The sequence below is a fragment of the Mustela nivalis genome, assembly GCF_964662115.1.
Source record: "Mustela nivalis genome assembly, chromosome: 8".
NCBI classification, from domain to species: Eukaryota; Metazoa; Chordata; class Mammalia; order Carnivora; family Mustelidae; genus Mustela; species Mustela nivalis.
Window position 1 is genome coordinate 115,787,943 of NC_139027.1, and position 27,254 is coordinate 115,815,196.

The window sequence follows — 27,254 nt, forward strand, 5'->3', positions numbered from 1 at the left end:
CAGGCTCCCTGTTGAGCAGAGAGCCCAATGTGGGGCTCGATCCCAGGACCCTGGGATCATGACCAGGGTCATGCTTTAACCCACTGAGCCACCCAGGCGCCCCTGTATGAAATCTATTAAGGAGAATATCTCACAAATGTGTGCAAGAGTCCAGGTGAGAGCTGATGAGGGCCAGAATGGGAATGGAAGGTCTGAGTTTCAGAGATGTTTAGAAGAGAAGCTGATCAGTTGATTAGGGAATAAGGATTTTATTTTTATTATTTTTTAAATTTTATTTATTTATTAGAGAGAGAACACAAGCAGGGCGAGCTACATAATAATAGCTATCTTAGTGAGTATGAAGTGGTATCTCATTGTGGTTTTGATTTGTATTTCCCTAGTGACTAATGATGCTAAGCATCTTACTTTTCTTCTTCTCTCTCTCTCTCTCTTTTTTAAAAAAGGGCTTCATGCCCAGTGTGGGGCTTGAACTCATGACCCTGAGATCAAGAGTCACATGCTTTACCGACGGAGACAGCCAGGCACCCCTAGCATCTTTCAGTCTTAATAATACCAAGTCTTTAAACCATGAATAGGAGATGTCTTTATTTATTTAGATCTTTTTCACTTTTAGCAATACTTTGTAGTTTTTGGTGTATACGTCTTGCATCTCCCCAGTCACATTTATTCCTAAATATTTTTATTCTTTTTAATGCCATTATAAATGGAATTTTTATCTTTTTTTTTTTTAAGATTTTATTTATTTATTTGACAGAGAAAGAGATCACAAGCAGGCAGAGAGGCAGGCAGAGGGAGAGGGAGAAGCAGGCTCCCCGCTGAGCAGAGAGCCCGATGTGGGGCTCTATCCCAGGATCCTGGGATCATGACCGAGCCGAAGGCAGAGGCTCAACCCACTGAGCCACCCAGGCGCCCCTGGAATTTTTATTTTAACGTTTTTATGAATTGCTCATTGCTAATGCTTAGAAATGGATGCTTTATCCTGCATTTTTGCCTAGTTCTTTTATTGGCTGTAACGGTTTGTGTGTGTGTGTGTGTTGATTCTGTACTAGTTTCTGTATATATGATCGTATAATCTATAGATAAAGGTAGTTTTGCTCCTTCTTTCCACTTTGGAGACCTTTTTCTTGCCTACTTGCTGTGGCTAGAGCTTCTTATATGAAATTGAATAGAAGTGGTAAAAGTAGGCATCCTTCTCTTGTTCCCGATCGTATGGGGGAATTCTTTCAGTCTTTCACCATTGAATATATTAGCTGTGGGTTTCTCATGAATACCCTTTATCATGTCAAGGAAGTTCCTTTCTGTTCTTAGTTTGCTGGATGTGCAATAAATAATTTTTTAGCATATGTCACAAATAGTACACAGGACATTCTTGCACTAGAAGAAGAAAATCCATTGTTTATCTGATTTTCAGATCTAAGTGTGCAGTTTTTATTTTTATTTGCTAAATTGGCAACATAAGAAAAATTCAGTAGCAAGGCAAGATTTTTTGAGTGGGCTGTTTAGGGCAGAAGAGACTTAACATGTTGAGGAAAGGGTCTAGTAGTCAGAGATAAGTAGAGCATTCAGGAGAGAGGCAAGATCAGATGCAGTAAGGTCCAGTAGTTGGGTTTATACATGAAGAACATGGCTGCTTCGCTTGGGTTCCGGTAGAATTTTGCAGACCCTGCTATTAAGGTGATAAGTAAATGGTATTAGAATGCTTTGTTCATAAGAGACCCATCTGTGCCTTGATTTGAGCCTGTGAGTTTCTTAAAAGTAGAAGTTGTGTCTGCCTGTGCCTAGCAGAGTGCCTTGCGCATATTAAGCCATTGAAGGTTGCTCCAAGCATATAGGACTGCAAGCTTTTTCTGGGTGCACCCCTGTGTCCTGGTCTTCTGTGCACCTCTCACTGGTGGATCACTGTGTGGGATGTGCTTGGACAGCTGTCTTTCATTTTAACCAGCTCTGAGAAAAATGAATACAAGTCACATTTTTTTCATGGATGGACAAGTAACTCAATTTAGAAATTATAAGAAGTATTGTACTTCTTTAAAAGCTGAAGTGCCCAATTTATAAAATTGCTCAGTGCGTTGGTATTCCACCCACTCTTTGAGGTTAAATGCTTTTCTCTTATTTGACAGGTAATCTTTCTTCCCTTTTTTCTCCTGTAACCTGTTTGAGCCTAGTCTTTAAAATATGTGTATCTGCCAGAATTACTTTCCATTACATTTTCGTGTGACTCAAAGATCAGGTTGTGTAACTCAGCTATGGCATCTTCTTTTTAGGCCAAAGGAAGATGGATGCTCAGGTGTTCAGAAAGTGTCATGGTCACCTTATTCTCTTCTGCATCATCTCTCTGTACTTCCCTACCCCCATGTTCTGAGTCCTTAACCACTAAAAGGTTTACTTAGCTGCTTCAAGCTCCAAGGAAGTGCAGATAGAAACCTTCCAGATAGGATGACCAACTTGTCCCAGTTTGCCTGTAACTTTTCTGGTATTAACACAGAAAGTTCCACATTCTGGAAAAACCGTCGGTCCTAGATTGACCATGTGGTCAATCACCCAACTCCTGGATCCCTTCTCAGCCCTTCCCTTGCATTCCCTTATTCAGCCTGAATACTGGGAAGCAGAGGAGAAAAGTCTGTCTCCATCTGGCCATCCAGTCCTATAGGAACTGTCAGCTGCCAGAAATACTCTTACTCACCTTCAGTCCTCTCTGGTGTCATCCTGCAACCCCAGGAACCCAGTCCAATTGTTTAACTACTTACATGTACTTTTAACATACAAAAGGGGAAAACGGGTAGCCCACCACTCTGATGTTGCATATTTTGAGTTTCTGCATAGCCACCATTACTTCCCAAACTTAACATGTGTACATATTCCTAGATAAAGATTTTTTTAAAAGATTTGTTTATTATGTTTATTTGAGAGTGTGGGCAAGGGGGATAGGGGCAATGGGAGAGGGAGAGAGAGTCTCAAGGAGACTCCCAGCTGAGCATAGAGCCTCACGTGGGGCTTGATCCCAGGACCCTGAGATCATGACCTGAGCTGAAATCAAGAGTCAGATGCCCAACCGACTGAGCGTACTTAGGTATGCCACCCCCTTAGATATAAAAAAAATTTTTTTTAAGATTTTATTTATTTATTTGGCAGAGAGAGATCACAAGTAGGCAGAGAGGCAGGCAGAGAGGGAGAGGGGGAAGCAGGCTCCCTGCTGAACAGGGAGCCCAATGTGGAACTTGATCCCAGGACCCTGTGATCATGACCTAAGCTGAAGGCAGAGGCTTTAACCCACTGAGCCACACAGGTGCCCCAATACAAATTTTTGACAGGTGTGTGATCATAATACTTTTGATATTTTGTGCCTATCTATCCATCTATCTGTATATACACATACATACTTCTGCAGTTTTTGTACCTAGTCATATTTATCATTTAAGTGGCAGGTACACCAAGAATAAACATGTCACTCAAGTGTTTCTTCCAGTGTGGGTAGTGAGATACACTGGACCCTTGAGTTGACCCTGGGCCTAGTTTTTGCCTTATATCTAGGTAAAGAACTTGAAGACTTCTGTGGTAATAGAGTAGTTGGATTTGGCTGGGTCAGTGGGTAGAGTATGTGACTCTTAATATTGGGGTTGTAAGTTTGAACCCCACATTGGGTGTAGAGATTACTTTAAAATCTTTAAAATAAAAGGCTTCTTAGAGGGCAGTACCAGGGATTCTTGTGATGGAACTGTTCTCCATTTTGGCTGTGGTAGTGATTAATTACATGAATCTATACATGTGATAACATTACATAGAACCAAATCCACAGACACGTGTGCATGAATACATGTAAACTGGGGAAATTGAATAAAATCATGGAGTGTATTGTTACCAGCTTCCTGCCAGTGACACACTATACAGTAGCTGTGCAGGGTGTTATCATTGGGGGAGACTGCTTAAAGGGTCCATGAGATCTCTGTATTGTGTCTTACACTGCATGTGAATCTGCTGTGATCCTAAAATAAAAAGTTTAATTAAAATCTTTAGAAGCAAAAGGTTTTTTTAGGGCACCTTGCTGGCTGGGTTGTTGAAGAATGCGACTCTTGATCTCAGGGTCATGAGTTTGAGCCCCACACTGGGTGTAGTTTACTTAAAACAGAATAAAACAAAACAAAAAAAAACTCACCTTTTTTTTTTTTAATTACTTCCTTGAAGGTAGCTTTGAAATTTTTGTGAGACAGTAATATGTTATACGTAGTTCATTTTCCTCCTTCCTCCTCTTTAAGGATACCTCTCCCTCAAAAAGAAAAAAATTAAAGGAAGAAAAAGCCCAGGGAGAAATTGAGATTGCTAGTGTATTTCTTATTAGTTGTACTTTGATGCCTTCAGGAAGCCATTTGCAAAGATAGCCCCTCATGTACAAAAAAAGATAGCAGGAACCCCTTGAAGGGTGAATTGCCTCTAAGTGGTTCAGAATTGATTTGTCATCTAGGAGCTTAATGGCAGGTTTTTCATTAGTGTCATTTCTTTGTCTGGTTAGAAGACTTCTATGACTTCCTTCTGACCAGTAGCTTTCAAACTTTTTTTTTTTAAAATCATAGTCCTTTGTAAGAAATGCCTTTTATACCAAAACCCAGACTGATGATGCTGGCTCAGTTGGTGGAGCATGAGATTCTTGATTTTGGGGCTGTGAGTTTGAACCCCATGTCAGGCGTAGAGATTACTTAACTCAGAATAATAGATAGATAATAGATAGAAAAGAAAAAAAAAGAAAAGAAAAAGGAAGGAAGGAAGGAAGAAATATAGTTTCAATTATATATTTCAAAAGTTTCATGAAACACTGCCCATCTTCATGTATGGTGCACTCTGACTCTGTTCTTAATTTAAAAAAACAAACAGACTCACTCTGATTATGCCTCAGTAATGTGAGTTCTTGATTCTTGATCTGCAATTTTGGAGAAAAACACTACCTCAGACCACAGGTAGTCTTAAGCTCCTTGGCGTAACATCCAGGGCCCTCCCCATCTGTATCTGTTTCCAGCCCTGCGTCATCCTGTTCTAAGAAGCTAAGTGGTATATTCAGCATTTCCTAAACCAGCCTCACTGTCCCATTTCTATGCCTTGACTGTTACTGGTCCGCATCCCTAGTGTCTTCCTTATTCCTGTTCTTGCCTCCTTACTCCCATAGTCAAGTACATACTGTCCATCATACCATTATTAGGAAGTTTCTGTCCCATTTCAGAGCTGTCCATGATGTCATCTTCATTGTCTCCCTTTCAAACATTACTCCTGTGAATTCTTCCCTGAATTTTTGGGGACCAAATACCTTTGGTCAGTGTTTTTGCATTTTTTTTTCACCAAGAGCCAAAATAAGAAATTTTATATTGGACCTAGAATATAACTTGTTATATGTATTTGTGTATAGCAAACAAAAGTTTCATACAATAGAGGTGCCTGGCTGGTTCAGTCAGTGGAGCATGCAATTCAGTCTTGGGGTTGTGAGTTCAAGCCCCATGTTGGGTGTATAGATTACTTAGAATAAAATCCTTAAAAAAAAGTTTCATGAAATAATGTCCATATTATGTGCATTTTGACATTTTATCTTCTTTTTCAATTAATGTTTCTTTTTTTCAACCCATAACTTGATTTCAAAACTACAGATTGAAAACATTCACCTAGGCTGTCCTTCCCTACTCTGAATGTCATTTGCAGAAAGCTCTGTTTCAAACTTTTATATTCTGTAGTCACTGTTGGAAGGAAGTCCATTGTGCCTCAAGACGAGGACAGGACCATTTCATCCATATTTTCTTTTTTTTTTTCTTCTTTCCACAAGAAAACTTATAGAGAATATTTATTACAGCATTTTTTTCACAGTAAAAAAATTACAAACAACATACGAGGGCAATTGAAAAATACACTATTTTAGTCCTGCAATTGAATACTATGAAGAAGTTAAAATGAATAAACTAGATATCCACATTTCAACATGGAAAGCCTTAGAATAATAATGCTGAATGGAAAAGCCAGTTGTGAGATGGATGTGCATAGAATATAATATCATTAAGGTACATTAAAAATACGTAAGACCACTGCATACTGTTTATAGATACACCTGTACCAATACTGATTCAAATAAGAGACCAACTTCGGATAGAGTTTGCCTCTTGGTGAAAAAGGAAAAGAAATAGGATTAGTTTTGGGTTTTATTTGTATCTTTTCAATTTTGTTCTTAACACTGAAATGAGAAGCAGCATGGCAAAATGTTTATATCTGCTAAAGCTACATGGTGGGTATTAAGAGTGTTTACTATATTCTTTACCTTTTTTTTGTTTTGTTTTTTAAGATTTTATTTATTTGACAGACAGAGATCACAGGTAGGCAGAGAAGCAGGCAGAGAGAGAGAAGGGGAAGCAGGCTCCTTGCTGAGCAGAGAGCCCAATGTGGGGCTCGATCCCAGGACCTTGGGATCATGATCCTGGGATCGTGACCTGAGCCGAAGGCAGAGGCTTCAACCCACTGAGCCACCCAGGCGCCCCTATATTCTTTACCTTTTTATCTGAAATACTTTAAGAAAGGAAAAAAAAAATTCTGTAATGAAAATTGACTTGGGGGCGCCTGAGTGGCTCAGTGGGTTAAAGCCTCTGCTTTCGGCTCAGGTCATGATCCCAGGGTCCTGGGATCGAGCCCCACGTTGGGCTCTCTGCAGCGGGGAGCCTGCTTCCCTTCCTCTCTCTCTGCCTGCCTCTGCCTACTTGTGATCTCTCTCTGTCAAATAAATAAAATCTTAAAAAAAAAAAAAAGACAATTGACTTGTTACCTGCTTATAAACCTGTATTATCTTGCTGTCTTAGAATGCCTCCATTATCTGGCTCCAGGCTACTTTTCTGAACTGCAGAGCAATTGAGGCGTGATCTGTGGCCCTCAATTTATACTCAGACCCAGTCTCTCTTGTTCTTATATGCCAACGTTGGGAAAGGAGACTCTCATTTGTAAGTATTTAACGGAGTAAATGTATAAGTAAATACTTTAAGTATTTGCAAGAGTTCAGGTAACATGGCAGTTTCCCAGGCAGGGCTGAGGAGAGTCTTCCTGGGTGAAGCTGTTCAGATTTTCATATGTGGAGCTGAGCCATTCTTTTTTTCTGGATTAAGCATCAAGGCAGGAGGCACTTGACCTTAAAAGATCAGGGGTGTTGGAACTAGAGAGGTGATAAGATCACATGAAGACCTCGATGGCAGCCAACCTCCTGTAGAATCCTGCAGTTTGGACATCACGATTAGCCAAAGAAACAGATACTATCTTTTGTAAGATGTTTTCAGAAGGCTTTGCCACTCTTCTTCCATGCACAGTCATTTGTTCCAGTTGGATTTCCAGTTGTTTAAGTTGTTTCCATTGCTTTCCCCACCATTCTTCTTCTTATTAATAGGTTTTTAGGGGTGCCTGGCTGGCTTAGTCGGTAGAGCATGTGACTTTTGATCTTGGGGTTGTGAGTTAGAGCCCCACATTGGGTATGGAGATTACTTTAAAAAAAAGGTTAAAAAAAAAGAAAAAGGATTTAAGGGATGCCTGGATAGCTCAGTTGGTTAAGCAACTGCCTTTGGCTCAGGTCGTGGTGTTGAGGTCCTGGGATCGAGCCCCACATCGGGCTCCCTGCTCAGAGCAGAGTCTGCTTTTCCCTCTCTGGCCCACCCCATGGTTGTGCTCTTTCTCGCTCTCAAATAAATAAGTCAAATCTTTTATTTATTTATTTTTTTAAAGATTTGACTTATTTATTTGACAGAGATCACAAGTAGGCAGAGAGGCAGGCAGAGAAAGAGGAAGGGAAGCAGGCTCCCTGCTGAGCAGAGAGCCCGATGTGGGGCTCGATCCCAGGATCCTGGAATCATGACCTGAGCTGAAGGCAGAGGCTTCAACCCACTGAGCCACAGGCGCCCCTAAGTAAAATCTTTTTTATAAAAAAAGATTTAAAATGAAAAAAAAATAGGATTTATTTTTTTAGAGTGGTTTTAGGTTTACAAAATGTTCAGCAGATAATATGTAGAGTTCCTGTGTACCTCCTCTTGTTTGTATACTGTTTCTTCTATTACTAACGTCTTGCATTAGTGTGTTACATTTGTTATATTTGGTGAGCCAATATCTGTACATTATTATTAACTAAACTTCATGAAAATTAAGGGTCACTGTGTTCTGTGGTTCTCTGGATTTTGATAAATGCCTAATGTCATGTATCTGCCATTACAGTATCATACAGAATAGTTTCATCACCTGACCATTTCACTTTTATCTCTGTATTCCAGTGTCTAGCACAGGGCTTATAAATGTTATATGAATGTGCAATGATATCTCATCTAAAATTAGATATGAGCAATCAAATTCAGTAGAATTTGAAAAACATTTAAAGAACAATCTGCTGCAACCAAATAGAGCCTATCCTAGGAATGAAAGGATGGTTTAAAATTAGAAAAATGTGCTATCTCTCATTAGTCTGTCAGATAATAAAAATAATAAAACTCAGTATATAGAGGAAATCAGAATTGAAAGCTTATCCCTGATTTTCAGAAAACTCTGGAAATTAGAATGCTTTATTAACATAAAAAGAATATTTCAATCAGCATTATTTCAAAGCTGATACACTAGAAGGATTTTCTAATGGGACAAAACAAGCCTGGTAGCTCTGTTATTATTTCATGTAATTCTGGAAGTTCTTACTAATGAAGGTGGGAGACAAAAGGGTCACTGTTTTGAGAAAGGGGTTGTCATTATTATTGACATAAACTGAAATAAACTGAAAATCTGTTAAAATCAATTGTTTTAATAAGATAGCTGAACTTATAATAGATATCCAAGTGAAAAAGTTTCCTCTATATAGCAGAACTGGTTAGAATAATTAATGAGATAAAAGAATTCTATTACTAAATAGGCACCTTAACAAGAAACATGGAGGACCCCTTAAGAAAAAAATTCAAGGGGTGCCTGGGTGGCTCAGATGGTTAAGTATTTGCCTCCGCCCTGGTGCTGATCCCAGAGTCCTAGGATCGAGGCCTGTGTCAGGCTTCCTGCTCAGTGCAGAGCCTGCTTCTCCCTCTCTCTCTGCCATTCCCTCTGCTTGTGCTGTCCAGCTCTGTCTCTCTGTCAAATAAATAAAATCTTTTAAAAAGAAAAAAAAAGTCAAAATTATACTAAGACAAAAATTGACTTAAGATTTTTAAAAGATTTTATTTATTTGAGAGAACATGAACGGTGGGGCAGGGAATAGGGGCAGGTTTACTCTATTAATTTTACTCTCTTAATTGTACTCTGTCTTGTTTCATAATGATTTTAAGTTCACTTTCAAAGTATATATACATGATGACCTAAAAATAACTGAAGGATTCAGGCAAGGAAATCTAGAGGGATGGGCCACAGATTTATTCTGAGCTTTCCAGCAGCCAAAATAGAGAAAGGATCATGATCAATTATATATATTTCATGTTTGTATCATAAAATATTGAGTTGATAGGAAAAAACAACTTTTCCTAGTACTGACACCAGAGAGAATTTTCTCATGGGTCTCAAAGAGAGGATACCACGCAGAGTAAAGAAGGATCATCTTGACAACCTAATAAAACAGCAGTCAGCTTCATAGAGGTGTTTCTTATGAAATTCCTTGCTCATGGGCCACACAGGAGTGAATAGTTGGTCAGGCTTTTGGTGGCGGGTTGAGGAGTGTGGTGATGGTTGTGTATGGACGTGAGGAAGGTCCCATACACTGCGCTGAGGTGGTGCTGGGGAGGGGGCACATTATAGAGACCATAGTTATGATTCCTGGTTGATGTGTTGTGCTAATGTGGTGTCCTGTGAATTTTCACAGACAAGCCACCAAATTTTTATCAGCAAATTACATTTATTTTTGCTCCAGCTATGGGTCCACACTGCTAAGCAGTCTGTCTGATGGTGGTGTGGGATATGAATGCCCCAGCTACGGGGGAGCCAGGCAGGAAACGAGAGGTGCTGCTTAGGCTAGCATTACAGAGAATTTGCTGTGGATGGACTGAACAGTCTCTGTAAATATTCTCTCAAATTAGATTTTGATAAGTTCTGTGGAGAACAAGTAAACTATGGTCAGCTGTAGGTCCATACACTTTAATATTTGGCTAATGGCATTAACAGCCTCTTAGTTTGAGAAGCCTCATGAGGTAAGATGCTTGAATAGAGAGCTAGCTTGTCTAAAGATTTTCCTAGAAAAACAAGTTGAGGCTTGATCCAGTACATGGAAGGGGCTGTCAAGGTCAAGGTTTCCAAATTTCTACATTGTAGAGGATAGCCACATTAATTTAGGTTTTGGGAGAATTGATTTTTTAAGAAATTAATGGTATGAAAGCCTGACTTAAGTAAGAGGGAAAAAAAAAAAAAAACCCCAAAGTTGCAAAGTATCCATATAAGTTCCTGGTAAGGGGCTCTTGGGTTAAGCATCGTTCAGTTAAGCATCCGACTCTGGCTTTTGGCTCCAGTCATGACTTAATGGGTCATTGGATTGAGCCCCATGTCGGGCTCCATGCTTCAGGGTGGAGGGGTGGTCCACCCTCAGTGGGGAGTGTGCTTGAAGATTCTCTCCCTCTGCCTGTCCCTCTGCTTGCATGCATACATACACACTCTCTCTCTCTCAAATAAATAAATCTTAAAAAAAAAAAAAAAGTTCCTGGGGCACCTGGGTGGCTCAGTGGTTAAGTGTCTGCCTTTGGCTTGGGTCGTGATCCCGGGGTCCTGGGATTGGGCCCTGCATCAGGCTCCCTATTTAGTGGGAGGCCTGCTTCTCCCTCTCCCACTCTCCCTGCCTGTGTTCCTTCTCTCGCTGTCTCTCTCTCTGTGTCAAATAAATAAAATATTAAAAAAAAAAAGTTCCTGGTAAATCCTTCTAGGAAATGATGTCCAAGTAGATAGTAACCAGCGTGGTTTGGAAGGTTTAGAAGCTGGGCTTCACCTCTCTTTAAGCCACAGTGTTTTCATCTGCAAACTAAGGACATTAGTATCCACTTGAGGGCTAACCAGTTAGTAAGGTTAGAACTGAGGGCGTCCTCTAAGCCATTTTATGTATGTGCCTTTCTAGCCAGAATTGTATTTTGCTACTAGAGGATCCTTGTCTCATGACTCACTAGGAGTTGTTTGTGTTGGCTGAGACCCAGTGCAGAAAAAACCTTGTAAATTGTCCTACAGATTGTAGGGACAGTCAGAGTCTCCCCTCTCAGGTGTCTGAAGTGGGATTTTTTAAGTTATGAGGTTTGGAGGCCCTATTTGCCCTCATTCTGGTCACCTCTCCAGTCCGACCACGGGAGCAAGTATCGGGTGATAGCTGAGCCAGTGTTAAAGGCAAAGGGCAGGGTAGTCCCGAGGGTAGTCACTTCTCGGCAACTTCCTTTCACAGTGCCATTTACGACTGAGTTGGGTCCTTGGATAGTTTTGAAGACTTTTCCATTTGCCTTCATACTCACAGATAAGCCCTTCGTCATGGCTTCCAGAGCACCCCCTGCCCGGCTTGTTCTGGTCCTGGCATTTAAGTTCTCAGAGAAATGAATTTCATGATATGTAGAATAAATGAAAATTAGAAGCCCACAGTATGAAGCGTCCCAAGAAGATAACAAGGAGATAGAAAGAAAGGTAAAGGTTAGGGGCGCCTGGGTGGCTCAGTGGGTTAAGCCACTGCCTTCGGCTCAGGTCATGATCTCGGGGTCCTGGGATCGAGTCCCGCGTCGGGCTCTCTGCTCAGCAGGGAGCCTGCTTCCCTCTCTCTCTCTCTCTGCCTGCCTCTCTGCCTACTTGTGATCTCTGTCTGTCAAATAAATAAATAAAATCTTTAAAAAAAAAAAAAAAAAAAGAAAGGTAAAGGTTAGTGAAATCATTGTCTCCCATTGGGAAAATCAGGTCAACACTTCAGGGAGCTGACAGTGTTTCTCTGGGTTTGTTTTTGTCTCTGAAAGTCGGAGAGAGAAAAGGCTTAAGAAGTGGACAGTGGGGTGGTGGTGATTATAGACGAGGGGCTCATCTCAACCACCTCCCCGAATTTTGATGTAATAATGCAGTTTCTGTCTCTTTGCTTGTTCTTAGCAAAGCCCTGTCCCATCAGGACAAAGCTGGGAGGAGGATGACCTACAGCGGTGGCTAACCTCACCATCTGCTCAGGGCCCGCCCAGCCCTGCACTTGCACATGTGTTATGTCACCTTCTGTGTCACTATCATCTTTTCCTTTGGCCCTTTGGGCTGGCTTTTCCAGAAGTGTTTTCTTTCCTTGGTCAGGGCTTTATATTCATTTTACTACTTCTATATTCAATTAAAGTCAGTGAATTAATTGTACATTGAAAACAAAACCGAAAAACTTAACAAGAAGCCACTGCTCTAATAGGGCAGGAGAGTTGAGGGCAGTGCTACTCTGAATGCACTCTGGTTTCCTGGCCAAGTGGGGGCACATTTAGGGACTCTGAGAATATTTGCAGGCGTAGTTCCACATACACTCATTTTTGAGTTGTGGAGAACAAGACAGGTGTCAGAAGCTGGAGACATTGTTAACATAGTCCTCCCTGGGGAAAAATAAGAATTCTGTAAACAAGTTGATTCCATGTTGATAAACATGTTGATTCCATGCCAGATTCTAGTTTTATCTGAGAGAAAGTGGGAGTGAGAGAGATCACAGAGAGGGAGATGTAGATTTCCCGCTGAGCAGGGAACCCGGAGTGAGGCTTGATATTAGGACCCTGAGATCATGACCTGAGTCAAAGGCACGTGCTGTTCATGGTAATACAGACCCCAGATGATGGCCCTGTCCCTGTTGGGCTAACAGTTTTTGTTGTCTTGTCTGCCAGATAGAAAAACATAGAATGCCTGGCTGGCCTCATCCAGGGAGTTCAGAGCCATTGGCAAGGCCTGCCGCTAGAAGGGCTATTTCTAGTGGCTTCCCTCCTTCTGCACAAAGAGTACCAAAGGCTATTGGACATTGATCTTTGTTTTTCTTCCAGTTTCATTGAGCTATTGACATATTACATTGAATAAGTTTAAGATGTACCACATAATGGGGGCGCCTGGGTGGCTCAGTGGATTAAGCCGCTGCCTTCTGCTCAGGTCATGATCTCAGGGTCCTGGGATCGGGTCCCACATCGAGCTCTCTGCTCGGCAGGGAGCTTGCTTCCCTCTCTCTCTCTCTCTGGCTGCCTCTCTGTCTACTTGTGATTTCTCTCTGTCAAATAAATAAATCTTAAAAAAAAAAAAAAAAAAAGATGTACCACATAATGATTTCAGTATTTGTGTATAATACAAAATACAATAGTAAGTTTAGTTAACAATCATTACCTCATGCAGGTAAAAGTTACAGCTTTTGTTCTTTTTTTTTTTTTTTTTAAGATTTTATTTATTTATTTGAGAGAGAGAGAGAGGTCACAGGTAGGCCAAGAGGCAGGCAGAGAGAGAGGGGGAAACAGGCTCCCCACTGAGCAGAGAGCCTGATACGGGCCTCGATCCCAGACCCCGAGATCATGACCTGAGCTGAAGGCAGAGGCTTAACCCACTGAGCCACCCAGGCGCCCTAACTTTTGTTCTTTTGATGAGAACTTTTAAGGTCTCCTCTCAGCCGCCTTCAAATACACAGTGAAGTGTTGTTAACTATAGTCACCATGCTATACATTTCCTCCTCAGAACCTGTAACTTGTAACTAACATGTTAGTACTTTTTGACCACCTTCATCCATTCTCCCCTATCCTGGACATTAGTCATTAAATTGCTGTTTGGGTTAGATGTCCTTTTTTTTCTTTTTTGCCACTTTTTTTTTTTTTTAAGATTGCTACACAGAGAGAGAGAGAGATCACAAGCAGGCAGAGAGGCAGGTAGAGAGAAGGGGAAGCAGGCTCCCTGCTGAGCAGAGAGCCCAGTGCGGGGCTCGATCCCAGGACCCTGGGATCAGGACCTGAGCCGAAGGCAGAGGCTTAACCCATTGAGCCACCCAGGTGCTCCGGGTGAGATGTGCTTTTAAGGTGCTTTCCAAGTCTAAGATTTTCTGTTTCTCAGTGGTGGTGTTTCAGACTCTTCTAATTGTTTTCATTTTAATAAGAAGATAAAAGTACAGTAACAGGTGTTAAATGACAAAGATGCCTACCACTATGACTATTTTCTGTGACCTGTTCCGTTTGGAACCCTCTGGCTGAGTAGTTCTGTTCTCTTTGCTCTGCCACTTTTGACCCTCTCTTTCCTGTGGGGAGCCCCTTGCAGAGCTGACAGTCCCTTGCCTCCACAGGGTCCAGCTGTCAGTCTTGGCCAAGCTGCACAGGCTGCAAGAGATGGCTCCTCTCTGGGGTACCCTGGCCGGCTCAGTCGGTGGAGCGTGGGACTCTTGATCTCGGGGTTGTGAGTTCGAACCCTGGGGTAGAGATTACTTAGATAAATAAAACCTAAAAAAAAAAAAAAGAAAAAAAGGCTCCTCTGCAATTTTTCGGTGACTCATTCTTCCCTAGCATCATATGTATGATGTGATGAGACCATGATTGTGTGCGTGGAAGTCCTTGTTACCCTTTTTGGTTCTCTTCCTTTAGGAATCAACTCCTTAAAGTTTAGAATTGAACTTTAACTTGTCTAATACCAAGTTTTGTTTTTTATTGAAGGTTGTTTCTGATGCTTGGAAGCTACCCTTTCAGCCACAAAGATGGTCATCAATCTTTGCCTCCCACAGTTCAGACCAAGAATTTATTGCAACAAGGTAAACAAAACAAGTATGCACATAAGTATAAGATGGGCTGCTTTTCTTGTTTTTCCCCACTCCTACCTTGTATACGTGGACTTGATTTAGGCGTCGTGGCAACCTTCTCTGTTTCAGATCCCACCAGGTGATACTTAGGTAAGCATGGGTCAGGCTGCCCCTCTAGAGTCATACAACACTGTTAGAAGGTGAGCTGTGGGTCATTTTTCTGGAGGGTCATGTTCATTGTGCTCCTCCCTCTGATGATAAATTTTAATCCTGCTCAAAGTCCTAGTGAAGGTAGAGAGCTACTGTCTCTCCCCTGCCGTTCTTCCCAGTTAATTCTCACACGAGAAATAATGGCTTGTATTTGTTATTTGGATTCCTTCTTTATTACCTGAATTAAGCTGCTTCCCCTTTTGTACAAAGGCAGTATCTTTCCACAGCCCAGAACAAGGTGTAAGGATACTGCAAGGGGAAATTTGAACCCTCCCTTAATTTGGACCTTCTGCACACAGCGTACTATTTCAGGTTCCCAGACTGTGAAACTGATTTCTTCCAACAGAGATACAGGTCCCCCCCACCCCCGCCCCCGCCCTTCTCTGCTATCTGAAAAGAACATTCCTATGAAACCTTTCATAAGCTGAAATGGCATAAGATGAAGAGTATCCCCTGCTTTCCAGAAGTTCACTTTAGGCCACTTTGATTTTACAAAAGACCTATGTTAGTATAATAATGACTTTTTTTTTGTAAAAGCAAAAAGTCTCTGAATTTTGGATTTCTTTTGGTTAGCAAAAACAGGTATTAATGTAGGTCTTTATAAAAGCAAAGTGGTGTGATGTGAACTTTCAGATGCCCAGGGTTGGGGGTGGGGTATCTGTATCTTAAAATCTTTACCAGTTATAACAAATACTAGAAATTTAAGATGGGAGAAAGTTACCCATACTCCCACCCCCATAGCATATTCACTTTTCTGGATTTCCCACAGTATTGTGGTCCTTATTTCTGAACACACATTTTTTTAACCAAGTTCCAACAATCACAGATGTACCAGAAGATTGTTTATTGTGTCTTGCTAGGGAAACTGTTATAATTGGTAGAGTCCAAATACAAAATTAAGAACTTTAATGAATATCTTTGTTTTCCCATAAGACACTATGGTTTCATCCTCTTAAATTAAAAAGAAAAAAAAAACCCCACTAGTTTATCTGCTCTTTTATTTTGAAGGGATTTTTGGTTGGGTTGAACAGTTCTGTTGCTTGGGGGGTTTTTTTTGTTTGTTTGTTTTTTTAAGATTCCTCCTATTTATTTGACAGAGACAGAGAGGGAACACAAGCAGGGGAAGTAGGAGAGGAAGAAGCAGGCTTCCCACAGAGCAGGGAGCCCAATGCAGGTCTTGATCCCAGGCCAGTGGGTTCATGACCCAACCCAAAGGCAGAGGCTTAACGACTAAGCCACCCAGGCATTCCAGTTGTTCGTATTTTTTAAGGATGGGCTGTACTTGGGAACAAATTGCCCTTGGCCTTTGACCTGACTTTGAATGCCTCCTCCTCCACCCCCCAAAAAACAGGAGAATTTGGTGTAATAGAGGCCATTTTAAATGAGGAACTTAATATTTTCTTTAAATAATTTTCTTAGAAGTGGTAAGTTCTTGAAAACTAGTTGTCTTTGTTTGGATTGCATCAAATGAATGCATTTCATGTTTGTCATTAACTCTAGATATCAGCTGATGGTTACGAAGTAGAAAATCTCATCTCTGAAGACCTCACAAAGAGAAGTCGTGGTTTTAGGACAGAATATTTCATTAAGCCACCAGTCTATGTGACAGTTTCCTTTCCCTTCAGTGTGGAAATCTGTAGGATTAACATAGACCTCGCGGTGGGGGGAGGCCAGAATGTCACAGGCCTGGAAATGTACACATCTGCCTCGTCCGGCAGAGCATCCTGGAATGCCCCCGAGTGCCGGACCCCGGGCCTGGCCGAGCCATCCATCCCAGACAAGGAGGCATTCACCTTGGTAGGCAAAGTCTTACTGAAAAACCAGAGCCAAGTGGTGTTTAGCCACAGGGGCTTCAAGGCCAGGCCACCTTTTGGCCCAATGGAAGCCACACTCCCCTCTCCTGCTGTCGTGACACAGGAGCTCTGGAATAAAGGGGGCCTTTCTCTTAGCCACGTGGCCCATCTCAAGATCTGTATCACCCACGTGACAGGCAGCGGTATCCCTTGCATTAGACGATTAGAAGTGTGGGGCCAGCCGGCCAAAACCTGCTCTCAGGAGGTGATAGACAGCATCATGCTGCTGGCCTCTGAGAGTCTCCCTCAGGACCTGGCTCTGCAGGCCCCAGCCTTGCCCATGGAGAGTGACTGTGATCCTGGAGGCCTGTCTGAGGGCCAGCAGGCCCCCTCTAGCCTGCAGGAGCTCGCTGAGGTGATCCGGGATGTGCCCGAGGAGTTCCTGGATCCCATCACCCTGGAGATCATGCCTTGCCCCATGCTGCTGCCCTCAGGCAAGGTCATTGACCAGAGCACGCTGGAGAAATGTAATCGCAGCGAAGCCGTGTGGGGCCGCGTGCCCAGCGACCCTTTCACAGGGGTAGCCTTTACCCCACATTCTCAGCCCCTGCCTCATCCCTCCCTGAAGGCCCGGATCGACCATTTTCTGCTCCAGCACTCCATCCCTGGCTGCCATCTGCTCGGGAGAGCACAGACTGCATTGGCGGTGACACCGTCTTCCATTGCTCTGCCCTCTCGGAAGAGGAGGATGGAGCAGGCCGAACGCACCCCAGACGGGAGCCTCGGTATCAACACTTCCTGTTTTTCTACCACAAGCCTTCTGGTCTCACCCACTACCTCAGAGCACACTGCTAAGAAAATGAAAGCTGCCAGTGAGCTGGGCCTGACACACATGGACTGCTCCACAGGTACTCCGCATTCTACATCCATGTCCATGGTCATCCCCGTGCTTCCCAGGTGACGCTTGGCACCGTCACCCTGTGCTTTCTGCTTTGCCACCTTAAATTCGCCCCACACATACTGACGTAAAGCACCGCGCATGTGTGACCTCATAGCTTCTCTGGTCAGGAGTCCGGGCGTGGTTTGGCAGGGACACCTGCTTCAGGGTCTTCCGCAGCCACGGTCATAGTGTGTGCAAACAAGATGGAAGTCACAGTCTTGTATAACCCAGTCGACATCCTATCATGTTTGCTATATTCTGTTAGAGACGAGTCATAAAGGCCAGCCCACACTGCAGTGGAGGGGGTACCGGGGTACCCAAGGCAGGAGTATCTGGAGGCGGGTCTCATTGGGAACCATTTCAGACACTCTCCCACACCACTGGTTCCAGTTTTGTTCAGTGGTGGTTTTTTTGTTTATTTGTTTGTTTTTATTCAATGTTTGTAACTGAAGATTTGTGGTAGAATTTTGTCTACTGCCTTTTCAGTGTCAATGGAGAGAATGCTACGATTTTTCATCCTGAGCTCTTTTAATGTGAAAAAATACATTAATAGGCTTCTGAATATTGAGCCAGTATTACATTCCTGGAAGAGACTCCATTTGGTCATGCTTCTTTTCATGTTCAGCTTGGATCTGTTTGCTAGTGTTTTTTATTTTGGATAATTTGGACTCTCGTGTATGTGTGTATGTATGCATGGGCACATGCCAACTTTGGTTGTGTTTTGTTATAAAAGATTTATTTGCTCCATATGAAGAATTAAGAAATTTTCCTTTACTAAACTTTAGAACACTATAATAGTATCAGGATCATTTACTCTTATGTATATCTGGTAGAGTTGGCCCGTGACTGTCCATGCCACCTGCTTTTTAAGGTAGTAGCTCTTTGACACTTTCTTTTTCCTTATGAAAATTAGTCTGTTTAGATTTTATCGTTCTTCTAATTTCCTCTATTATAAAAACACTAGGTAAATAGCATGCTTAAAAGGTTATATCTGGTTTTGAGTATAAGTTTTAGTTAACATGACTCTCAGAAACTCCTGGAAGAATTTGAGGTACAGCAGGGTAAGACAAGGAAAGATCCTTAGACCCTGATGTCTCTGAGGTCTCTGGTGGTGTTGGCCTTGACAGATTTGTTGGTGACATAGGACAGTGCAAACCCATGCTTTAGGGCCCCAAGCAAGTCCTACAAACTGTAGACAGTCTTCTACTCCCTGCTGTAGGGTGGTGTTGTGAACCCTGCTACCAGGTGGGTCTCTGGGTTCTTTCTTGGACAGCTGTGCCCCTCCCCCGGTGTCTTCACCCTCAACCCACTGGTGGGCTTTCTGTGGACCACACCGAGAGGGTGTGGGCAGAGTGAGGTCTCTGTTATTCCGCTTGGTAATGACCACTTTGCTTTACTCAGCAGGAGGGAGAGAACACGAGTGCCCAGAGGTGCAAGCCAATGACCCTGCGGAGTGGCGGGGGCCTCAGAAGGGAGGAGACGAGGAAAGGCTGCTGGTGAAGGAGTGGACAGGGAGCAGGGGCACAAAGCTGGGCCTTTGCCCTGTCATTTCCTTGGCCTGCAAGACCTACAGAAAGTAGGGTGCAGTTCCACAGGGGAGCCACCAGGTGGCCCGGGCTTGGCCTGCAGTTTGTCTGGGAAGAGGAAAGCTAGAGCAGAGCCCAGGAACCATGGAAAGCTGGGTGGGGCTTTACCTGCTGGTATTCGGTCATCACAGTCCACTAGCGGACATTGCTGGGGGAAGAGGGGAAGTGCTTCACATTTGTGTCCATTTGAAGCTGGAAGTGCCGTTTGAGTAGTCAGTCCTTCACGGACTTATGGTTGCTCTTCTCTTTTGCTGAACCTCTCTTTGGATATTGTGGTCTGTGCATCTCTTGTCAGGTCCAGTGTCCCATGAGCAGAAGCTGTCACAAAGCTTGGAAGTTGCCTTGACGTCGACCCTTGGCTCCATGCCCTCCTTCACAGCTCGGCTGACCAGGGGGCAGCTCCAGCACCTGGGCACAAGAGAAAGCAGCACCTCCTGGAGGCCAGGCTCCTGCTCGGGTAACCAAGGCCCCATCTATCTCCTGGGAGCCCTGGGACGGGAGGCTGGGCCTTGCCTCTGGGTCTCTGCCAACCGCCATGCCTGGCCTCCTCAACCCTGGCACCTGGGCTCACGGAGACTCTGGTCTCCTTCCTTTTCCAGGGGGAGTTGAGGGGTTCCTGTGAAGTGTAACTCTTCACAAGAAAGGCTTTCTTTGGTTAAGTCTTAGTAATTCTATGGTCTTAGGGCTTGGCAGCTCTGTGGTGTTTCACGTTTGTCCTTCTTTGTTTAGTTTTCATATCTAGTCTGTCTCCCATCTGATACCTGGGTGGATTATTTCATGTAACTGTGGGGGGAGTTTGGGACTGTCCTCTTCGTCCCTTCCTGTCAACATTTTCCCTGGTGTTTCGGCAAAGAACTTGGGCGGCTTACTGAGCCAGTTTTTGCCTACCCTGAATCTGGGACCACATTAGATAGATTCAGCTAGGATATAAAGTGAGAGAATCTGCTGGAATGCTGGGACAGTTTTTATGGGATGAAGGCTGAAGAAGCTCATGATAAGGTGGACGCTCAGTTCCTGTTGCCCATCCAGAGCTGGGCCATTCTCTTGTCTGGATCCTGGGCCATCTTACCTCTTCTGCTTCTCATCCCCACCCCTCTTATCTCTCTGATTATGTTTCCATCCTGGCTGGGCCCCAGAACCTTCTTGTCCAGGTGACGAGTGGTTTCCATGAACTTCAGACCCAGTGGTCGCTCACCCTCTCAGCAGTGTCTAATGTGGCCAGCCAGCCCCGCCTTCCCAAAACTCCTTCTCTCTTGGCCTTCAGATGGTACACTCTTTTTCTCCCTTTTCCACCATCCCTTTGAAGTTTCCACTGCTGGTTCTTCCTCCTCTTCCAGACTTTGGTCCTGGACCCTCTTCTCTGTCCTCTCTGTCATCACAGCATGAGCCCATCGGCCGGTGACTGCCCTTGCTCACCTGTAGCCCCTTCTCCTTGGAGCTCAAACCCCAGCCTCCCTGACAGCTGCCTGGCCCCTCCCCATGAGAAACTCATGGATATTTCTTGGGTGAAATTCTAACTCAGAACTGCAAACACCCTCCAGAGCTCTCCCTGCACCTGCCATAACCCCAGTGCTGATAAAGAGCAGCCTCGGGGTGCCTGGGTGGCTCAGTGGGTTAAGGCCTCTGCCTTCAGCTCAGGTCGTGATCTCAGGTCCTGGGATCCAGCCCCGCGTCAGATTCTCTGCTCGGCAGGGAGCCTACTTCCTCCTCTCTCTCTGCCTGCCTCTCTGCCTGCTTGTGATCTCTCTCTGTCAAATAAATAAAATCTTAAAAAAAAAAAAGAGCAGATTCTTCTGCCCTTTGGTCAGGTCTGTAATACGGACATCATCATTGGTTTCCTTCAACATTCTTGATACTCATTCATCCTCAAGTCTTGTTGGTACTCCTCCGGGTGAGCCTCAGAGCCCTGTTCTCTGCTGCCCCCTGGCCCCGGCGCCTGTGCTGTGCCCCCCCACGCCCTGCAGCAGCCCTGCGGCTCCCTGGCAGCCACCCTTGCCTGTTGCTCCCAGGGGGCAGAGGGGTCTTCGTGTGCTGTCAGCCAGCTTGTGGCACTGTACTTCTTAGACGTCTCTCAGGGCAACCAGTTGAGTCTGGAATCATCCTGCTGCCTGTGAAGTCCTGTGTGCCCCAGCCTGCCCCCCACTGCAGTCTCGCCTGAAGCCAGTCTCATACATCACACCTCTGGGTCTTGTCTTTCTTTTGTGGACCAGCTATTCTCTTGGTTTGGTTTGGTTCTGGACCAGCCATTCTTTGTACTTCCTATCAATTTCTCTGCATGGCTAGTCCCTTTTCTTCCCCCAAGAGGCCCCCCTGGCCTTCTCTAGAGGGGTGTGGACTGAGGCACCCTCCTGAGGGAAGCTGGGAAAGAGAGCGCCTGCAGCGCAGGAAGGGGATTGGCAGCTCAGAGGGGAACTGCCAGGCTGAAGAGAAGCAGATGCCAGGCCCAGCGGGCAGTTCCGCTGCAGACAGACCTCAGCCCTACCCCTCTGGTTCCCCCCTTCCTCCCGGGACCTGGGTGGCCTTGCTGTACCTGACCCCTTTCTGCTTTTTACTTGTCTTGCGGCCTCTTGCCTCTTAGTTTTGTTGTCAAGATGAGCTGTGCCCCACTCTGACCTTGGCAGCCTGTCCCAGTGGAAAGTAAATCCTGCTCAGAGACCGGGAGGGAGGGCTCGGTGTGACCTGCCTGCCCTCAGAAGCCAGTTCTTTCTTGAGCACTTATTGGAGCACCAAGATTTAATCATTGAGGGGAGGCCTCCCAGGTTCCCAGGCTCCCCAAGACCCTGTCCTCCCAGATCAGTTCGAAGTGGCCGCGGGAGGGATAAAGCCTATGCTGCGGCAGGGGTGGAGGGTGAGGAAGCTTCTTGTCCCACTCCAGGCATCTGCCTGGCCATTGGGATGGAGCCTGACCCAGGGGGCAGGGGGCGCCTTTCCCTAACCTTGGCCTCTTTTCCTCCCTAATTTACCAGAGCAGCCTGGGAGCGTCCCAGGCCCCGAGTGCGCCTCCTGCAAAAGAGTGTTTTCTCCCTACTTCAAAAAGGAGCCAGTGTACCAGCTTCCCTGTGGCCACCTCCTATGCCGGCCATGCCTGGGTGAGAAGCAGCGCTCCCTGCCCATGGCCTGCACAGCCTGCCAGCAACCGTTTGCCAGCCAGGACGTGCTGCGGGTCCACTTCTGAGTGATCAGCCTCAGCCTGAGAAGACCCACCAAGGGGAGTCACTGAGGGAATGGGGTCAAGAATCCCTGAGGTCTGGCCAGGTCCTAAGCACAGAGGGGCCCTTTCTTCCCCAGGGGCTTTCCCTTTGTCTCCTTCCACAGTGTAGCACCCAGGCCAGGGCCAGAGTGCAGGGAAGGAGGGGGCACTCTTCTCCTGCTCAAGTGGCAATAGGATAACAAAGCCATAGTTTGGGCTGGGAGGGATGGGGGACCTATCCCTGCCTTCCTGAGCCTCCCTGTCACCCCCCCCACCCCCGCCAGAGCCCAGGGGCTGTGAGAGTCAGCCGGGGCCCCCCACATTGCCCGCACACACACCCCGGCCCTGCAGGGTGGGTGTGAGTGGAGCACAACAGACCGTGGCTCAGGATCTCGAAGATAGCCTCTGCTTTCGGTGTCACCCGGGAGTGCTCGGTGGCGGGGGTCTCAGTGAATGACTCAGCCCCCGACTGGCAGACCACTCCGAGCCTTAATAAAGTGATGGTTGACGTCTGTCCACTGTGGGCTTCCTCCTGACAAAGTGCCTATCTATTGTCATACGTCTGTCCCCCACCGGCACCCACACAAAGTGAGGCTGTCACAGGGCAGCCTCAAGCCGTCATGGCAACCCAGTCAGGCTGCAATTCAGGTCCGTAGCCTGAAGGGATGAGAAGTCACGTTTCCAGATGCATCTGACGTGTGAGGGTTTGCACATGGGTGTGGGAGCGAGTGGGGAGGCTGGGCACCCACTGAGCTGCATTCAGCCCAGCTGGCAGTTCTGCCCTCTGAGGCCGACGGAGCTTTGCCACACAGGGCCCTTGTCAGGAGAAGTACTTGAACAAGTAAGCTGCGTTCTTTTCATGCAGAGTTTAGTTTGTGGAGTCCGAGGGTAATCTGTACTCTTACAACTGTTGACTGCGTGGAAGGTTCTAGTCCCTGCAAGAACATCTGTGTGAAAGTGCACCAGGCACTTCCCCACTCCCCTGTGAGTCCGTGGGCAGGCTAAGGGGCCTCAAGCTGCCCCGAAATCCCAGCTGCCTGCTCTCTGCCCGCCCCCCCCACAGGCCTGCTGCCGCTTCTGTCCCAGGGCGGAGACAGGGAAGGAGGCAGAGCTATAGTCTTACACTGGCAGCTAATTAAAAATTCTGATTCTTGGACTCAAGTCCAGAGCCAGGAATTTAGAGATCTGGGGTAGGGGCTAGAGATTCCTAGGGGATTTGCGTGTCCCCAGAAGAAATTCCTTCCCTCTGCCGTCTTGCGGCCGTTCCCTTCACACAGCCTCACCTGAGACTTCAAGGTCTGCGCGGGTGGGCTTTCCTCTTAGCTAGCGAGGCTCCTGGGTGCTCTTTGACATTAAAGGTCTAAGCTATTCCAGATTCTTGTCTTACCCTCTTTGCCTCCTTGTATTGTAAGAAAAGCCCCACCCAGCATTTGTAGCAGAAGCTGTGCTAGGGGTGGGGCCATTCACGTCCTTAGCCAGCGGTGGCCTCAGGCAGGGTAGCAGCCCACTCAGCCCTCTGGAGCCGGTTCACCACTCAGGAATCCCCCTGGCAGGGGGGCATCCTGTCTGCTTCACCCCAGGGGGCCAGAGGCCGCTGCTCCCCCCCACCCCCAACGTGGTTCCTGCAGCAGGCATGCCCAGGTTAGGGCCGAGCTGCCTCCCCACCTGTGGAGGGGCCTGGTGATCTGCATTTCAAACCAGCTTTTATTTCCAGATGGCCCTGGTGGGAAACCAGGCTTGGGGAGCCACTGGGGAGGACAATTGCTGTCCTGTGCCCAGGTGGAGCCACACGCACATCCTTGGACATGCATCCCTTTTTATCTTACTGTTTTTTAAGCTCTACACCCAATGTGGGGGTTGAACTCACAACCCCAAGATCAGGAGTCACATGCTCTACTGACTGAGCCAGCCAGGTGCCCCTTTATCTTATTCTGAAGAGTCCCCCCAAAGGATGTGGTCTTTTCCGCCCTTGCCCGAAATAGCACTAAGCGCTGCTGGGCTGATTCTCTCCCCTAGAAAATGGGAATAATAGTTCTCTTGCTGCCAGCGAGGCTCAGAGGGCAGTTTATTTCTCAGCAGCGCCCCGGGCCAGGCACAGAACAGCTCCACAGGGAGCACGGAGTTGGGCCCCACTGACTCTGGGAAGACTCTGGAGCATCAAGCCTTGATGTGGCCCGCTGCTCTGTCTACCGGCCACAGGTCGCACGGAGGCACGTCTTCCGCTTTCCCCTGTCATGTACTCGACACCAAGCCTGTGTGGGGTGTGGAGCCGTCCACGAGCAAGAGGCTGGGCCCCGAATCTGCATCTCCGAGGAGCAGGGCCACCTGACGTCCTGGCCATCCTCCCTGCGGATCTAAGGAAGGCTTCGGTCCTTGGCCGCTCTGTGCCTCTGTTCAGGGACTGGGCCAGCTCGCTCGGGGCTCTGGCCCGCCAGCCCCGGGACAGTGGGAGGGAAGCCTGCTCAGAACAAGTCTTGAAGGAAGAAGAAGTAGAAGAACCAGACAGCTAGGAAGAAGATGAGCATCTGTTCGGTACTCAAGGAGAACTCCATCTCCTGGCAGCTGGGCCGCAGCTCCCTGCAGCACCTGGGGCCCCGAGCTCCCAGCTGCACGGTGGCCTGTGGGTCTCCAGTCTGAGGCCGCTCCGCCACCAGGAGCTTTTCCATCCCCCAGGAAACCAGCCTTCTGCCTCAGGGGTTGCTGTAAGTAGGTCTGCAGACAAAGAGACCTGCCCCTGGAGGAAGCTGCTGCCTGCTGGGCTTCCAGGCGCTGTTTGGCTGCTTGCCTCCTGCCTGTGGGGTTGTGATACTGGGCCCAATGCCATTGTGAGGGCTGCGGGCGGGGTGCCTCGGTGCTGTCCCCTCCCTTGCAGGTGCCCCCCTCCGCCCCCTGCCCTCTCCCAGCTGCCCCCCAGCCCCTCTGCAGCCTGTGCTGGCCCACCTGGCCTCTGGCCCGCTTGCTCCGGCAGATCTTTCCTTCCAGTTCTAGGCTGAAGGGGGCTGGCTGGGTTGGGAATCAGCCAAAGATGCCCTGTCTGGCCACCTGTGGAGGCCACAGCCCGGGGCCCCACCCCGCAGTAACACACTCCCTCTCTTACAAAGAAGTGCCACAGTCTAGACCGGTGCCAAGATCTCCAGAGTGGCAGGGTATGAAGGAAGAAGAGGCAGACTGGAGGCCTTCGGCAAGTTTTCTCCAAGGTTTGCGCCAATAGCACGACAATGCTACCCACAACTATATTATTGAGACAGGACCACACGAACATTCTGGGTTTCTTAAACCTCCTTACAATATCTTCCTATAAGGGGGAAAATGTGTATACATGCTGTGTGGGTCTGTTGCTTACTCTTTCCCTTACCGCATTCTTTTTTTAAATTTTATTTATTTATTTGACAGAGATCACAAGTAGGCAGAGAGGCAGGCAGAGAAAGGAAGGGAAGCAGGTTCCCTGCTGAGCAGAGAGCCTGATGCAGGGCTCCATCCCAGGACCCTGGGATCATGACCTGAGCCAAAGGCAGAGGCTTTAACCCACTGAGCCACCCAGGCGCCCCTTCCTTACCGTATTTTTTTTTTTTTTTATGGACATTTGCCCTTGTCTTAGACACTATTCTTATTATCAAAATCATTTGGGAAAACAAGCCAGAATAACCAGGAAAACCCTGAAAATGAAGAACAGTTTGGGTTGGGTGGGGAGAACTAACCCTTGACTACACAGACCAATCAAACAATTAAAAGTCCAGCAGACCAACAGGGAAAGATGGATCTTTCCCGAAGTGGTGCTGGAGCTGCCAGAAGAAGGAAACCATCCGAGAACTGGAAGAAACTGTTAAATGAGGGGATGCCTGGGAGCCCAGGAGTGAGGAAGGCCCTCCTCTTTCAAAATCTAGATACAGTGAGGGAGAAGACTAACAAATCTGACTACACTGAAATTAAAAAACTAAACAACCTTGTGCATCGAAAAAGAAAGCTACCATTAGCAAAGTGAGAATGTAAATTACAAGCTGGGAAGATATATTTGTAAAGCGTATTACAATGGTTCGCATAGAACTTCTAAAAATAAAGATTCATAAAGAAGTGCACGCGGTCTCTTAAACATGTCAAAAGATGCTCAGCCTTGCTCACAATATGATAAAGCAACCGTGAATCACCATCTCTTGGCTCGCAGGTCGCAGGTCGGCACTCATCTCGAATTCCTGCCGCCCCCGCTGGGGCTGTGGGCCAGCAGGTGCTGCGGCGCCCCGCGGGTGGCAATGCGAGGAGTCCGAGCTCAGCGGAGGGCAAGTGACAGTTTCTAGCAAAATCACATGTTCGTGGACCCTCTGACCCCGCCATCCCGCCCCTAGGATTCTAGCCCAAAGATTGTCCGGCAAAACTCGGAGAACAGTTCTGGCGCCACCGGAAGCGGCCCGCAACCTGAGCCGCCCGCGCTGGTCTCCCGCGGGGCCTACGGAGCCGTGTCGCCCCCTTGCGGCGGGCCAAGGAACAAGTGGTTTACACGCACGTGATCCTGCGAATGTTCTCATCAAGGAAGTTATGGAGACTCTGAAGGCCACCTATGTGTGTTTAAGAAAAAGAAAAAACACCCACAAACTTTGAATTCAAAAGTTTTTTTAATGGCTTTTGAAGAGGCATTTACATACACATTTAAAAAAAAATCTTATTATTTATTTGTCAGAGCACAAGCAAGCAGAGTGGCAGAGAGAGAAACAGGCTCCCTGCTGAGCAGAGAGCCTGATGCAGGACTGGATCCCAGGACCCTGGAACCATGACCTGAGCCGAAGGCAGATGCTTAACCCACTGAGCCACCTAGGCCTCCCTCAAAAGTTTTTTTTTTTTTTTTTTAAAGATTTTACTTATTTATTTCACAGAG

At 46.3% G+C, this 27,254-nt stretch overlaps 1 protein-coding gene across 2 annotated transcripts in view; it reads left to right on the plus strand.

The window, feature by feature from the left end:
• UBOX5 (U-box domain containing 5) overlaps nt 1-22,927 on the plus strand; it is a 35,700-nt gene extending 12,773 nt beyond the window's left edge. The window contains exons 2-5 of one of the 2 annotated variants that reach the window (XM_082744557.1): nt 14,586-14,680; nt 16,379-17,579; nt 19,493-19,654; nt 22,164-22,927. In XM_082744557.1, the coding sequence (XP_082600683.1) occupies nt 14,627-14,680; nt 16,379-17,579; nt 19,493-19,654; nt 22,164-22,372 (1,626 nt within the window). In that variant the 5' untranslated portion in view covers nt 14,586-14,626 and the 3' untranslated portion in view covers nt 22,373-22,927. The remainder of the gene's footprint in view (nt 1-14,585; nt 14,681-16,378; nt 17,580-19,492; nt 19,655-22,163) is intronic. The other variant, XM_082744558.1, reaches the window with a different exon arrangement.
• The last annotated feature ends 4,327 nt before the right edge of the window (nt 22,928-27,254 follow it).